General features: G+C 44.4%; 1 protein-coding gene across 2 annotated transcripts in view; it reads right to left on the reverse strand.

Moving 5' to 3' along the window:
• LOC115173530 (POU domain, class 2, transcription factor 2-like) overlaps positions 1-8920 on the reverse strand; it is a 79227-nt gene extending 70307 nt beyond the window's left edge. For both annotated transcript variants that reach the window (XM_029731706.1, XM_029731705.1), the window contains exon 1: positions 8505-8920. In XM_029731706.1, coding sequence (XP_029587566.1) covers positions 8505-8604 — 100 coding nt within the window. In that variant the 5' untranslated portion in view covers positions 8605-8920. The remainder of the gene's footprint in view (positions 1-8504) is intronic.
• Between the last annotated feature and the right edge of the window lie 6631 nt (positions 8921-15551).

The raw sequence follows: 15551 nt of genomic DNA on the forward strand, positions 1-15551 counted from the left end.
CTGCCGGAGGAGTGGGCGGAGTTTACGCTCAGAATTCCCTCCGCCTCTCCTCCACTAACCTCACTCCTTTCCAGTGTGTGTTGGGGTATCAGCCGGCCCTGGCACCTTGGCATCTGAGCCAGACTGAGGCTCCTGCGGTGGACGAGTGGTTTCAGCACGCTGAGGAGATTTGGAACGCTGTGCACACTTGTCTCCAGCGCGCCACGCGTCGGCACAAGGAACAGGCTGACCGCCACCGCAGTGAGGCATCTGTTTTCTCCCCAGGAGACCGGGTCTGGCTCTCCACCCAGAACCTACCCCTCCGCTTGCCCTGCCGGAAGCTGAACCCGCGGTTTGTGGGGCCGTTTAAAGTCCTGAGGAGGGTTAATGAGGCAACGTCCTGTTTACAACTCCCTGTTGATTTCCGCATTAACCCGACCTTTAATGTGTCTCTCCTCAGGCCGTTGATGTCTGGTCCCCTCGCTGAGGCTGGACCCAGTGACGCCCCGCCCCGCCTGATCTGAGAGAGACAACACTGTCTGAAATACAGTCGTATAGTGCCGGGGACTCGTATAGTATTAGTGCTGCCGACCCTGGACTGTATATGCCCCCACCCCCCGGCGGCGGGGGTTTGATCCCTGCTTACGCCTTCTTTCTCTACTGCTCTTGCTCACCCCCTTTAAATAATTTACAACGAAGCATTAAAAAAAATGAGTAGAAAAATTGGAAAAATACAGTCGTATTGTCGGCTGGAGACCATGCTTTGCGGACACCGTGCTTTGTGGGATTTGTAGGATGCGGTGTTACACTTCCACCACGACTGGAAGCTCTTGAACCATGGACCGACTACAGTCATACAGCAGTAGCACAACCTGGAGTTCACCTTAATAATCATTCAATTATGCTGCTCGGCGCTCCATTATGGCCAGGAATACCATGAACACAGTTATTTGTTAACACTCGGAAGTGCCACAAATTGCTTCCCACAATGCGTTCAGACGGGCATCCTTGGGAGATGTGTGGCCGCAATTTCCACAAAGAACGCAGAATGTGGGTTTTACCCAATGGCCATTTTCATTCATTGCAATAATTTGGCTTCTTCTTCCAGTGTGGGTCCACAATAGAGACATTTCTCAGAATGGTTTTACATTTGGTCCTCCTGTTATGTTCAATGTCAATGAGAACCATAGAAGTACGAGCATTGGCAATGGAGTGTGTGCTTTTGCACAAACATTAGTGTGTGTGTGTACAGGAGTTTATATTTTTGTCATTTAGCAAATGCTCTTTACACAGAGTGACTGTGAGAGCATATATTTTCCTACTTTTTTTTTTCTTCTTCATACTGGTCCCGCGTGGGAATCAAACCCACAACCCTTGGTGTTGCAAGCGCCATGCTCTACCAACTGAGCCACACGGGACCGGAAAGCTCGTACGTAAAACATTAGCAAATCTAATAAAGAAAATACCAAACTAACCATCTGACTAAAAAATGATATCACAAAACAAACTGGTCTTAGTGGATATCCAACTAATCTGGATCCCATCTGCTCATTATCTATCTGTTCAGAAAGCCTTTTCAACATCAGTTCCATTTATATTGCACTTTTAGTCCATAACGAAAATGTAATAGAATTTCTTCATTTCAAAGCCCCCTTTATACAAAGATCACTTCTAACCCCAATGTCTAAATATCTTCATCAGTGTCTTTAATGTGAAGAGTAGCCAGCTAATTCACTCAATGTCATGGCCAGCATAGCCCGGCTACTGTGGAGCTCCGGGCCTTGAACTTGAGACGTGACACAACAGATAGGCCAGGCGTGGACAGATGAAAGAGGAGAATAGAATGGGGGTTGATGGGACGGCTGCATATGAATTAGCAGAAGGAGGGATGACAGAGGGAGGGCAGTGAGGAGGGGGAAAAGGTCAGAGGTCAGCCCACTGGACCCCCCCCCCTGCACCCCTCACGGTGAGACAAAAGAGGGCAGAGGGGTTAAGGCCACAGACTTTGCTCCAAGAGGGGGGCTGGTAAAAACACACACACACTTAGCCCATTTCATCTAAACGCATACTCACGCCTCAGCTCATGTGAATTAAGCACATAACATCTGAGGATATTAGCATTCATATTTTAGCATAGCTAAATTCAAAAGCTAATATTTGCAGGGTGAAATGGGGATTGAAGCATATTTAGGGGACATCTGTACGGACAACACACATTATTTCTCCATTCATTAAATAAAATATGAATTCGTAAATAGATAGTCAGACTCATTATACATTATACTGAGACATTTTCGAATAGACCCGTTTAGTCTAGCACAGATTCACCCATCTATAAAAGGTCAAGAGTGAGTAGGCAATAATCCTAAACTAATTCCAGTGGAAATGTTAAGAATGCAAATGATCTGTTTAAAATCCTCAGTGCCTGACCGTGGTCTTTACTGCCTTATAGGCTACAACAATATGCTGTGATGAGAAGAAAAGCGGGAAAGGGGCCTCTAAATACTTATTTTCACACTAGGGGCCTTCAAAATGATGTAGCCTTTAAAAAGTATTGCTGCTGCATTGGTGAGGCACACAGATTTATAACCATGTGTTTGATTGAAGCCCCCCGGAGAAAAGGCCAGAGAATGGTTTGTCTACTGTGTGTGTGTGTGTGTGTGTGTGTGTGTGTGTGTGTGTGTGTGTGTGTGTGTGTGTGTGTGTGTGTGTGTGTGTGTGTGTGTGTGTGTGTGTGTGTGTGTGTGTGTGAACATGCAAGTGTAAATGTGTGTGTGGATTAGGGCTCTCGGAGTGTTACTGCAAGAGTGAGGCTGGCTAAAAGATTCATATCCAATATGGAGAGGTTAAAGTGACGACTTCAACCCTCCCCATAGTGTAAAGAGAGAATGACATTGAGCTGGGGGTAGGGGGAAAGAGGGGGGGAGAGAGAGAGGGAGCGAGGTGGGGAGAGGAGGAGGCGGTGTACTACAACAGATTCATTTCATTTCAGGACGGAGCACTCCTCTCCTGGAGCAAAACGAGAGGACAAAAAAGAACAGAGGGGGACTGTGATAAGGCGGCGGGCACGGAAGAGAGAAAAGGACTTTTTCCTTCTGATAAGCAAATGTGTGTCCATGTTAAAGGCAGACTACCCTTTGTGAGCACACTCAGTAGACACTAAAAGTCCTCAATGGCCTATTGGTATCTGATTATTCATACACCAGCATGAGTTTGGTGTGTCTGTACCATCTGTGTGTCTGTACTCTTGTCTATAGCCTCCGGGTACTATGGTCCAACCAAGTGGTCATAAATCCCTGTGTATGTACATACATACATACGGCGTGTGTGAGTGTAAACGTGTGAGGGTGGTGTGTATCTAAAGTGCATATGTATTTGAGAACGGGAGGGGCTGGGGTGGGGTTGGATGGGGGCGTGGGGTTGTGAAAGCCCACAGCCGAAGAGGTTGAAGCGCCCGACCACTCAGATTTATTAAAAGCCGGACGCAGAGCCTCCGCTCCATTGTTGTCGCGTTACTTCTGTCCGCTGCACGCATACATTTGTGGGTGCGTGATATTACATTTTTCACTCAAACCCCTGGCAGTCACCCCTTGCACTCGCAATGGCAGGAGGGAGGAAGGAGGGAGGAAGGACAGAGTGTCCCTGAGGTAAATAAGGGGACCCTCCCCTCCCTCCTTCCCCCCTCCACCCATCCCTCCAACCCCCCCCCCCCCCCCTTCCATCCGTTCATTATCATAACTTCCATCCGCTAAATTAAATTGGGGGGCCTAAATCTCTCCCAAAACGGCCCTAGCCTACACCAGTGGAGGGGAATGGGGGAGGGGGCGGAATTCAATCAAACAGGACCAAGTCCCCTTTATTACCTAAAAGTATCAACTGCCCCAACATTCTGCCCGCCAAGGTACACACAAACACATGAAATGGCCACACAAAGGACACGTTGCTGGAGTCTATTCAATCCAACTATACGGCTTGTTGTTGCCAACACGTCTCTATGTGTGCAGAGGAGTGGAGTAACATTACACACACACACACACACACACACACTCACCGTGCATCCTTCTCTTTCCTTTAAATCTCACCCTAACTAAAGTTGAATTCATCAGCAAGGTGCTTTAGCCCTGGTGCTATTCGCTTACTAAAACAGAAAAAAGTCCCACATTCTTCCTCGTTATGATAAGCCCCCTGGAATCAAAAGAGCAGGCCCTTTTTTCCTTCAGGGTGCTTTTCCCTCTTTTCATTCCAGGCCTTATTGAGAAGCACACAAGAGGGGATGGGATAACAGCCTGGCGTGTGTCACAAAGGGCCAAATCACCACCCTCCTCTCTCCCAGTCTTATGTTGCTGTACAGTGTGAAATCAAATTATTCTGTTTAATTAAGAGGTGGCTAACCCTGACCCCAGATCAGCCGCTAATCAGCAGAAAAGCCTGCAGGTTTTTCACTATGGCGTAGTCGGCGGGGCTTGCTCGCTAGTCTATTCATCTCCAGTACTATTGCAGGGCCAAGGCAATGTATTGTGGGAGGGAGAGGGGAGTGCAGTATGAGATGTGAGTACAAACATTACTTACTCCCCCTACAACGTGCCTGCTTGTACGCTATTTGTTTGTTTGAGAAAAGGGGCCCGTGACCAAGTGAATTCGATTAAGGGTTGAGAATGAGCTCCATTCCACGGGCGTACAGACACTGACCATTGAACACTGAGAGGTTTGTGCATTGGAAAAGGAGGCCCTGCTGTGCTTGGTGATCCTTTGGGTAACGTGCGATGGACACTGGCACTCACACACTCTCAAAAGATTCCACACACGCACAAACACACAAAGATGCACAAAGACACTTGCATAGAGACACACACAAAGATGTACAAGGACGCGCACACACCGATACACAAATTCACTCAGGCTAGTCAAATATAGCATTGTGTCCTGAATAAGGCCAATTTGGCTCCTAATGGTGTCTGTGACCATCAAGGCTCCGAAGGGAAGCTGAGTGGAGGAGGGAGAGAGAGAAGAGAGACAGTGTTCACCTTTATTACTATATGTATCTAATGGCCTATGAATGTATCCATGGTAACATGGGCAGTAGGAGCCAAGCTAGGGAGCCGAAATCTGCCCCCCCCCATATCTAGAGTAGTGTTTCCCCCACCCTGGTCCTCCAGTATCCCCATCAGTACACGTTTGTATTGTAACCCTGGACAAGCACACCTGATTCAACTCGTCAACTAATCATCAAGCCCTCAACGAGCTGTTTGTCCAGGGCTACAACGAAGATGTGTAATGATGGAGATACTCGAGGACCAGGGTTGGGAAACACTGATCTAGAGGTCCATTTATAGTTCTCATCTCTACAGCTAGTCTACATCAGTGGTCTGCAGTGAGCTCATTATCGTCAGACCTAAAAAAAAAAAAAAAAAAAAAAAGTGTGTGTGTGTGACTGTGTGTGTTTAAGAGAGAGGCGGATAGAGACAGATAGAGTGGGTCGGTGTTAGAAGCAGGGATGGGAGAGGTGGCTTAATGCAATAAAGCATGTTGTATTGACATCTCTGTTGTGTTTATTGATTCCCCATTATGTCCCTAACAAACCCTGGTGGACATATTGTCATTCGCAATCATGTTAGCACTGGGACTCGCTGAAGTTCCGCTTAAATCCGATCTATACACACACACACGCACACACGCACCCGCACACACGCACAGTACATACACACACAGTACATACACAATGCACACTGCACACACACAGGCAGTGAGTAGTCAATGAAGCTTGATCAATAGCAGAGCGAGGTTAAAACCACTCGCACAATGTGTACCTGTGAATTCATACTGGTTCAGATAAAACACAACTCTAGAGTTTCCCTCAATGTGCTGTTATCAAGTACACAACCTGTCCGCCCTCTCTCGCAGACCCGAGCTCACACACACACACACACACACACAAATACTAGCCAATTAATGTAGGCCTCCAAGCCTTCACCCATCCACCCCCCTTTCTCCCCTCGCCAAGCCCAGGTGCACAGCCTCCTCCTGGACAGAGAGAGGTGAGGAGTTGGGGTGTGGGCATGGTGGTAACAGTGTGTGGTGGTGGAGTGGTCGGGTAGCTGGACCAGAAATCTGCCTGTTAGATACTATGCCTCTGCAACTGTGAACTCTCCAAATAAACTATACCCACTGGGCGCACACTGGTTGAATCAACGTTGTTTCCATGTCATTTCGATGAAAAGCTGCAAGCATTCACAGTTTCTCACCAGACAGACAGACTCACTCTGAATTTGATGGCTTTTTATGGGCAAAAAGAACTCTGGAGCTTTTAAAGCCAAATAAAACAGCATTTTGTTTTCTTTGTTCTGGCTGCGACCAACGTCAAAGCCTAAGGCACTAATGGGGTAATGGCAGGTCAAGTACCTGAGAAACGAGACGTTTTGTAGACTTATTTCTGCCAAAACCATCTATTTCAATTAGACTTCAGTAACAATTCCCTCATCTTTCTATGGATATAATAACATATGCTATTACTATTAATATGGTATTACTTCTTCTAAACTTCTAAACTTGGAAACTAACCCTTAAACCAATTCCAAATGCATTTCAAACCAAATCTGAACCCCAAATCTGAGCCCATCTCCTTTTTCCTAATGCGGTGTTTGCTGACTGGACATGCACATCCGGACAAAAACACCATGATAATTACAAACTGCCGTCAAAATGGTGTCCGGAAAAACCCTTTTATGGGGTTCTTGGGTTTGCCATATATACAGTATTCAACGCCACAGTCAACGTATCCCATAAGCTCTTAGCTTAGATCCACTTGGTAGCCCCAATAACCCATCTTTGCTAACATATGCTGTTTGTACCCTCTCTCTCCCTCCTTCTCCAGCTATTTAACTCCATAACACCCCCACTTTTGCCTCTATCTCTCTCTCCCTAAGCATGCTGGGATTGAACCCCCAGCAGCCCCCTCTCTCTCCATCATCTGGTCCTTAGATCAGAAGGCCAGGCAACGAGAGAGAGATGCTCTTTACTAGCTGACCGACCATCTTTGTGTTATGTTTTTACCCATTTCCTCATGGGACTTGCAGGAATGAAAGAAGACAGAAGAAAAAGAGGGGGTATATTCCCTTTTCCAGCCCTCATGTTTTAGATGAGTATTGACTTATACCCCTCTATTCAAGTATGCATATAGGAGTAATGTTCACTTGATATGCTACTCACACCTCTACACTGGAATAAGCTACTAAATGTGTTACCCGGGGATGTGTGGGTCAACCTTGAACATTAGGGGTAAATACGCGGGTAAACCGCTAAGCGAATACAATTATTATCTAGCATTTTTAACCCCTATTCACATAATAAAAAGGTGCAAACTACCCTCAACTACATCACTAATGTTATCATTTGTTTTATCCTATTTTAAACATCTTCCAAAATGTGTTCATTATTATTCACTCTTGACCTACGCCTTTTCCTTTCGTTTAATGACCTATAATGGTTGTCCCCCTCTTCCCACCCCTCTCTGTCACAGCAAAAGCAATGGGCATACAGGGCACCTGTCAAGCCATCCTCCTGGTTACCACCATCAGCACTCATTAAATATGTCAACCGTTTTTCTCCTGGTGACATGTAGTTAAGGAGAGCCTGCATGATCATCACAGCCCGGGAGAGGTGCATATAATCGGTCCCATCTGTCATTTGAAATTTCCACTTGGATGGAGACGGGGACAGCATCACCTTCCCGCCCCCCTTCCCTCGCTCTTGTCGTTAGATAGAACCACCACCACCACCAAAAAAAGTGACAAAGATGTTTCAAGACAAGATAGTTATTATACTCCATAGGTTGTTGCAACAACAAAACAGTCAACAACAGCAACAAAAAATCCTAATTTTATTCATTGATAACATGAATTCTCATATTCTCATATTCTGCGTAAAGTTGATATTCCTAGTCAATATAAGTAGAATGGCCTGTAATTCGTTCAATCTTTTCCACTCCCAGCCTTGTCGCAAGGTTTCTCACCCTGTGTCCCTCTTTCTTTCCGCGGCTCTGGGATCGATCTCCGCCAGATCGATAAATTAACATGAATAATCCCTTAACCGTCCATGAGACGAAAACGGGAGAGACGGGTGCATAGACAGAGGCAGACGGAGCGGAGAAGACAGATGGGAATGGAAGTGGGGAGAGAAAAAGGGTCTTGGAACAGCGTTGGACACCGCACATAGGCAACTGTTTAAAGGATGTAAATAATGAACCACATTTCCTTGAAAACATTTTTGGGATAAGATGTTTTTTTGCGCTTTGGATTTTTATACAAACATTCTAATGTCTTTTGGGTGGAGGGAGTGCGGGGGATTCGACTCGGAGAGAATAAACAATTCAAGCTAAATGTTCTCTTCCTTTTTAATAATTCAAGAGGTGGTCTAAGGACTTGCTAGTTCAGTGGACAGGTATTTCCTGACTCTGTTTTTTCATGCATGTGGAATATAGAGGAGCCCGGCCAATGAAACAACCATAGCGGGATAAGCAAAGGTCTTACCGGAGCTGGAGCGTAGAGCCAGCGGTGACTTGAGACGCCAGGCGCTGAAGTCGGAAGCAGTTCTCTGAAAGACGAACGGCACCGGCAAGGGAACAAACATGATCCGCTGTCGTCTTGGTTTTTATTTGCAGTTTTCTTCGAATTGCGCTTGTCTTCTGTTCTTCTTTGCTTTTCTTCGTATGCTTTCCAGGTAGACGTTTCAAAATATGTTCAGCAGTAAGAATATTTGGTTGAGTTGGTATCTAGCCTATGCTACATTCACATTTTTGGTTTTGTGCCTCTGTCATATCGATGTGGATATATGGTCCCTTCATAGATGTGACAACGGTCATCACTTGAGAATAACACACAGACGGATAGTCGGGACACGAGGCCAGCTATATGTAAAATAGGCTTCTGTTGATATTCATTGACAGAATACGTAGGGTGACTCTCTAACGCTGGTATTTTGTCATTGGTAAAAGTTAGGTCTGTATGTAGCTACAAAACATCCTAGATATCAACTGTATCGAATATTATTTTCTTATATTCTTGAAGGTATTTCCATATGCTTTGCTTATCAAGACAGGTGTGCGGCCTCCTTTTCCTCGATCGGTTTTGCTTTGGTTTAAGCGTCTAAATAAATATCTCTCCAGTTTTACTTTCATGAAAAACTATTATTTTTCACTTACTGTTATAGCAGGTGTATTGTCGGAGTAGAAAAGCTTAACAACTGTTCACTGTGAAGTTGTTATTTTGGTTTCTTTATATTTGGTTATATTTGGTTATATTTGGTTATTAGCAGTCTTGCTATCAGTCAGCTCACGAATACATGCACACAAAGCAGCTTTATGATAAAATATAGCCTACAATTAAATTATTTGATACATTTAAATAATTCAATAATAAGAAAGGCTACCCCATCTGGTTTTTGCTCCTCCCCCTCTCTCTTTAACAGTCCGGTAATTAAAACGCAATCAATCGATAAATAAAATATAAATATATAAACCTGGTTTTTTTTTTTTTACTAAAGAAAGCTCAACGAAAAACAAACACGGTACCCGTTATGCGGTATATTTTCTTTGGCTCTGTCCCGCCATCCGTCTATGTGTCTGTCTCTATGTTCCCGTTATTTGGGAACCCCAGTTCGTTCGGTCCGACTCCCTCCAGTCTGAAAGCGCTCTGACACCGCTGCTCGCAACATTGAGGCGAGAGAGCACCCGCGGTACAGCCTACACTCCCCCACCCCCTTTCTCTCCCCCTCTCCCTTTTCATCCCCCCGCTTCCTTCTACCCCTGCTCTCGCCCTTTCCTTAGTAATCCCATATACGACTTGTTATTCTCTGTATTGATCTCTTGATTACCCTTCATTATAATGACGGCAATAATCGTGGTGGCCACCTAATCGATTAGATTACACAATAGACACGTATTCTGAGTTGGTCTTTGATATATTTTTCAGCAGGTGATTTTTTGTCGCACTTCTCATACATGTACGTATGCTATATTTACGCAATGCAAGGTCACGGCCAGCATTGCCAGCATAGTAATACCGTGTTATGGTATGAGTAATTGAACTAGAGATATAGAGATGCTAAATTGGGGGACATTTGTTAACTGCATGTGTTTTGGTCAGTTTAATGGTGAACTTCTACAGCTGTAGCCCAGCGTGTGCAGTGTGTACATCCGAGGATAGGCATCCATTCCCACAGCCACACCCCCTCCCAACCCTCCGCCGATACATTGTATGCTGTCATTTATAAAGCCACAATCTGTGCCGCGCACTTACACTCAAGATTATTGCCGACATAGATTTTTTTAAATTGAAAAATCTATACGCTAAACATCGCAGTCAATACGGGAAAATCGAAAGCGCTGAGCCTGATCTCTCTTTCTCTCCCCCTCTCTCTCTCTCTCCCTCGCAGTGCTTCTGTGGTGGGAGCTGTTGTTAATGAGTTATCGATCAATTATGGGCCTATATCATAAAAAGCCCGAGGCATTGCCAATGCTAATAACCAAACTGGAGGGTGAAAAAGTCATAAAATGTATATCACCTCGGTTGTGGATAAAGCGTAATTAATATTTCCTAGTTTTATACATATAGTTATCAAGCCTAAGAATGGAGACGGGGATCTGTTCCGGACGTGCTTTTGATTTCATCTCCGCATAGACACCACAATGGTGCCGTGAGGTTTATTGTCCCCGTTCTCTACTTCTCCCCCGTTTACGCCCCTCTCCATTTGACAGATGACATCCGCATGTCCAACGAACGAGGGAGAGGGAGAAAAAAAGAAGCGACAAGTTGTACTTCACGAACCCCCCTTGCAGAGAGGGCACGCGCTGAGAACCCCCGGTCCCCCATCCAAACTCCTTCCAGACAAAAGCAATTATTTCTGGTAGAATATAGTATGTTTTGCGCGTCTGAGTAAGGAAGGAGTGTGGATTTGAAGGAGAGGAAGATTTGAAAGAGAGGAAGATTTTGGTAGACCCATCAAGGGATTCCTTTAATTTTCGGACATTGTATAACCATTTTTTAACATGCATGTAGTTTGCCACCATCTTAGTCTCCTGGCCATAATCACCAATGAAACAATGGCCAAACATAGGCTACACAAACATTACGCACAATTATGCACTCACGCACGCAAGCGTGCGCACATAAAGAGCAAAGCAAACAAACATTGGCGCACATAATACAGGACTAAGATACTGGACGAAGATCGAATCGTACTACACTGGCTCCGACGCTCGTCGGATGTGGCAGGGCTTGCAAACTATTACAGACTACAAAGGAAAGCACAGCTGAGAGCTGGCCAGTGAAACAAGCCAACCAGACGAGCTAAATGACTTCTACGATCGCTTTGAGCCAAGTAACACTGAAACATGCATGAGAGCATCAGCTGTTCCGGACGACTGTGTGATCACGCACTCCATAGCCGATGTGAGTAAGACCTTTAAACAGGTGAACATTCACAAGGCCACAGGGCCAGACGGATTACCAGGACGTGTACTCCGAGCATGCACTGACCAACTGGCAAGTGTCTTCACTGACATTTTCAACCTCTCCCTGTCTGAGTCTGTAATATCAACATGTTTCAAGCAGACCACCATAGTCCCTGTGCCGAAGAACACTAAGGTAACCTGCCTAAATTACCACCAACCCGTAGCACTCACGTCTGCAGCCATGAAATGCTTTGAAAGGCTGGTCATGGTTCACATCAACACCATTATCCCAGAAACCCTAGACCTACTCCAATTTGCATACAGCCCCCAACAGATCCACAGATGATGCATCTCTATGAACAAAAGAAACACCTATGTGAGAATGCTATTCATTGACTACAGCTCAGCATTCAACACCATAGTGCCCTCAATCACTTAGCTAAAGACTCTGGGACTAAACACCTCCCTCTGCAACTTGATCCTGGACTTCCTGACGGGCCGCCCGCAGGTGGTAAGGGTACGTAACAACACATCTGCCACGCTGATCCTCAACTTGGGGGCCCCTCAGGGGTGCGTGAACAATCCCCTCCTGTACTCCCTGTTCACTCATGACTGCACGGCCAAACGCGACTCTAACACCATCATTAATTTTGCCTATGACACAACAGTGGCAGGCCTGATCACCGACAACGATAAGACAGCCTATAGGGAGGAGGTCGGAGAGCTGACCATGTGGTGCAAGGACATCAACCTCTCCCTCAATGTGATCAAGACAAAGGAGATGATTGTGGACTACAGGAAAAGGAGGACCGAGCACGGCCCCTTTCTCATCGACGGGGCTGTAGTGGAGCAGGTTGAGAGCTTCAAGTTCCTTGGCGTCCACATCACCAACAAACTAACATGGTCCAAGCACACCAAGACAGTCATGAAGAGGGCACGACAAAACCTATTCCCCCTCAGGAGACTGAAAAGATTTGGCATGGGTCCTCAGATCCTCAAAATGATTTTCAGCTGCACCATCGAGAGCATCCTGACTGGTTGCATCACTGCCTGTTATGGCAACTGCTCGGCCTCCGACCGCAAGGCACTACAGAGGGTAGTGCGTACGGCCCAGTACATTACCGGGGCCAAGCTTCCTGCCATCCAGGACCTCTACACCAGGCAGTGTCAGAGGAAGGCCCTAAAAATTGTCAAAGACTCCAGCCACCCTAGTCATAGACTGTTCTCTCTGCAACCGCACGGCAAGCGGTACCGGAGCGCCAAGTCTAGGTCCAAGAGGCTTCTAAACAGCTTCTACCCCCAAGCCATAAGACTCCTGAACAGCTAATCAAATGGCTACCCAGACTATTTGCATTGCCCCCCCCCCCCCCCTCCCCTTCTACGCTGCTGTTATCTATGCATAGTCACTTTAATAACTCTACATATTACCTCAATTACCTCGACACCGGTGCCCCCGCACATTGACTCTGTACTGGTGCCCCCTGTATATAGCTCCGCTATTGTTATTTACTGCTGCCCTTTAATGATTTGTTATTCTTATCTCTTACTTTTTTTTAGGTATGTTCTTAAAACTGCATTGTTGGTTAAGGGCTTGTAAGTAAGCTTTTCACTGTAAGGTCTAAACCTGTTGTATTCTGCGCATGTGACAAATACAATTTGATTTGGTTTGATTTGATAACAGAGAATATCCCCCACACACAGGCCTGAACAGAATGGTCTCATAGACTAGACATAACATAGTTAACTTGAAACCGAAACACTCAAATGGTTAAATAAGATAGGTTACTTTAGGAAAAAACTAAAGAAGGGTGGATTGGTGGGCATATAACACGAAGTCTAGCAATCCAAAGGTTGCGTTTTGAATCTCCTTGGACAACTTTAGCATTTTAGCTACTTGGCAACTACCTAGCATGTTAGCTAACCCTTCCCCTAAGCAGTGTTTCCCAAACTCAGTCCTCGGGACCCCAAGTGGTGACTGTTTAGTTTTTTGCCCTAGTACTACACAGCTGATTCAAATAATCAACTAATCATCAAGCTTCAATGATTTTATTCAGCTGTGTAGTGTTAGGGCAAAAACCAAAACGTGCACCTCGTGGGGTCCCAAGAACCGAGTTTTGGAAACAGTGGCCTAGCCCTTCCCCTAACCTTAAACCTTTAACCTAACTCCTAACCCTAAATTAGCATTAGCCACCTAGCCACCTAACTAACGTTAGCCACAAGAAATTGGAATTTGTAACATATCATAAATTTAGCAAATTCGTAACATATTGTACAAAATGCAATTCGTAACATACAGTACCTTCAGAAAGTATTCACACCCCTTGACTTTTTCCACATTTTGTTGTGTTACAGTTACAATCAATTTAAAATGGATTACATTGAGATGTTGTATCACTGGCCTACACACAATACCCCATGATGTCAACGTGGAATTATGTTTTAATTTTTTTAACAAATTAATAAAAAATGAAACGCTCAAATGTCTTGAGTCAATAAGTATTCAACCCCTTTGTTATGGCAAGCCTAAATAAGTCCAGGGGTAAAAATGTGCTTAACAAGTCATATAATAAGTTGCATGGAATCTCTCTGTGAATCTCTCTGCAATAATAGTGTTTAACATGATTTTTGAATGACTACGTCATCTCTGTACCCCACACATAAAATTATCTGTAAGGTCCCTCAGTCGAGCAGTGAAATTCAAACACAGATTCGACCACGAAGACCAGGGAAGTTATCCAATGCCTTGGAGGGAAGGGCACCTACTGGTAAAAAAAGCATACATTGAATATCTATTTGAACATGGTGAAGTTATTAATTACACTTTGGTTAGTGTATCAATACACCCAATCACTACAAAGATACAGGCGTCCTTACTAACTCAGTTGCCGGAGAGGAAGGAAACCGCTCGGAGATTTCACCATGAGGCCAATAGTGACTTTAAAACACTTACAGAGTTTAATGGATGTGATAGGATAAAACTGAGGATGGATCAACAACATTGTAGTTACTCCACAACACTAACCTAAATGACATATTGAAAAGAAGGAAGCCAGTACAATTTGTTTTTCTTCTTCAAAACGTGCATCCTGTTTGCAATAAGGTACTAAAGTAAAACTGCAACAAAAAAAATTGGCAAAGAAATGAACTTTATGTCCAGAATACAAAGCGTTATGTTTAGGACAAATTCAAAACAACACATCACTGAGTACCAACCTTCGTATTTTTAAGCATGGTAGTGGCAGCATCCTGTTTTGGGTATGCTAGGGAGTTTTTTTGTAGATAAAAAGAAACGTGATAGAGTTAAGCACACAAAAAAACCTAGAGGGAAACCTGGTTTAGTCTGCTTTCCAACAGACACTGGGAGACACATTCACCTTTCAGCAAGACAATAATCTAAAACAAAAGCCATAAAGAGTTGCTTACCAAGACAACATTGAATGTTCCTGAGTGGCATAGTTACAATTTTGACTTAAATCGGCTTGAAAATCTATAACAAAATGGCTGTCTAGCAATGATCCACAACCAACTTGACAGATCATGAAGAATTTTAAGAAGAATAATGTGCAAATATTGTACAATCCAGTTGTTCAAAGCTGTAATCGCTGCCAAAGGTGATTCTAGCATGTATTGACTCAGGGGTGTGAATAATTATGTAAATTAGATATTTCTGTATTTCATATTCAATCAATTTGTAAACATTTCTAAAAACATGTTTTCACTTTGTCATTATGGGCTACTTTGTGGAGATGGGTGAGACAAAAGTCAATTTAATCCATTTAGAATGTAACACAACAAAATGTGGAATAAGTCAAGGGGTATGAATAATTTCTGAAGGCACTGTATTGTACAAATTGCCAATTGTAACATATCATACAAATTGTAATTTGTAACATGTCATACGAAATGGATGACGGATTAATACATACCATACGAAACGTAACATATCATACAAAATGTAGTGTTGTGGATATACGTACAGAATAATACCAAATGTTCTGAGACCATGTTGGCCTGAAAGAAGCAGTGGTCCCCTTAAACTCCTGTAATTTGGGCACACGTGCTAATCATGTCTGCAGACGGTCTGTCAACATCATACAAACTAAAGCAGGTTGAACTAGACACACAC

This window comes from Salmo trutta, chromosome 34, assembly GCF_901001165.1.
Source record: "Salmo trutta chromosome 34, fSalTru1.1, whole genome shotgun sequence".
Lineage (NCBI taxonomy): Eukaryota > Metazoa > Chordata > Actinopteri > Salmoniformes > Salmonidae > Salmo > Salmo trutta.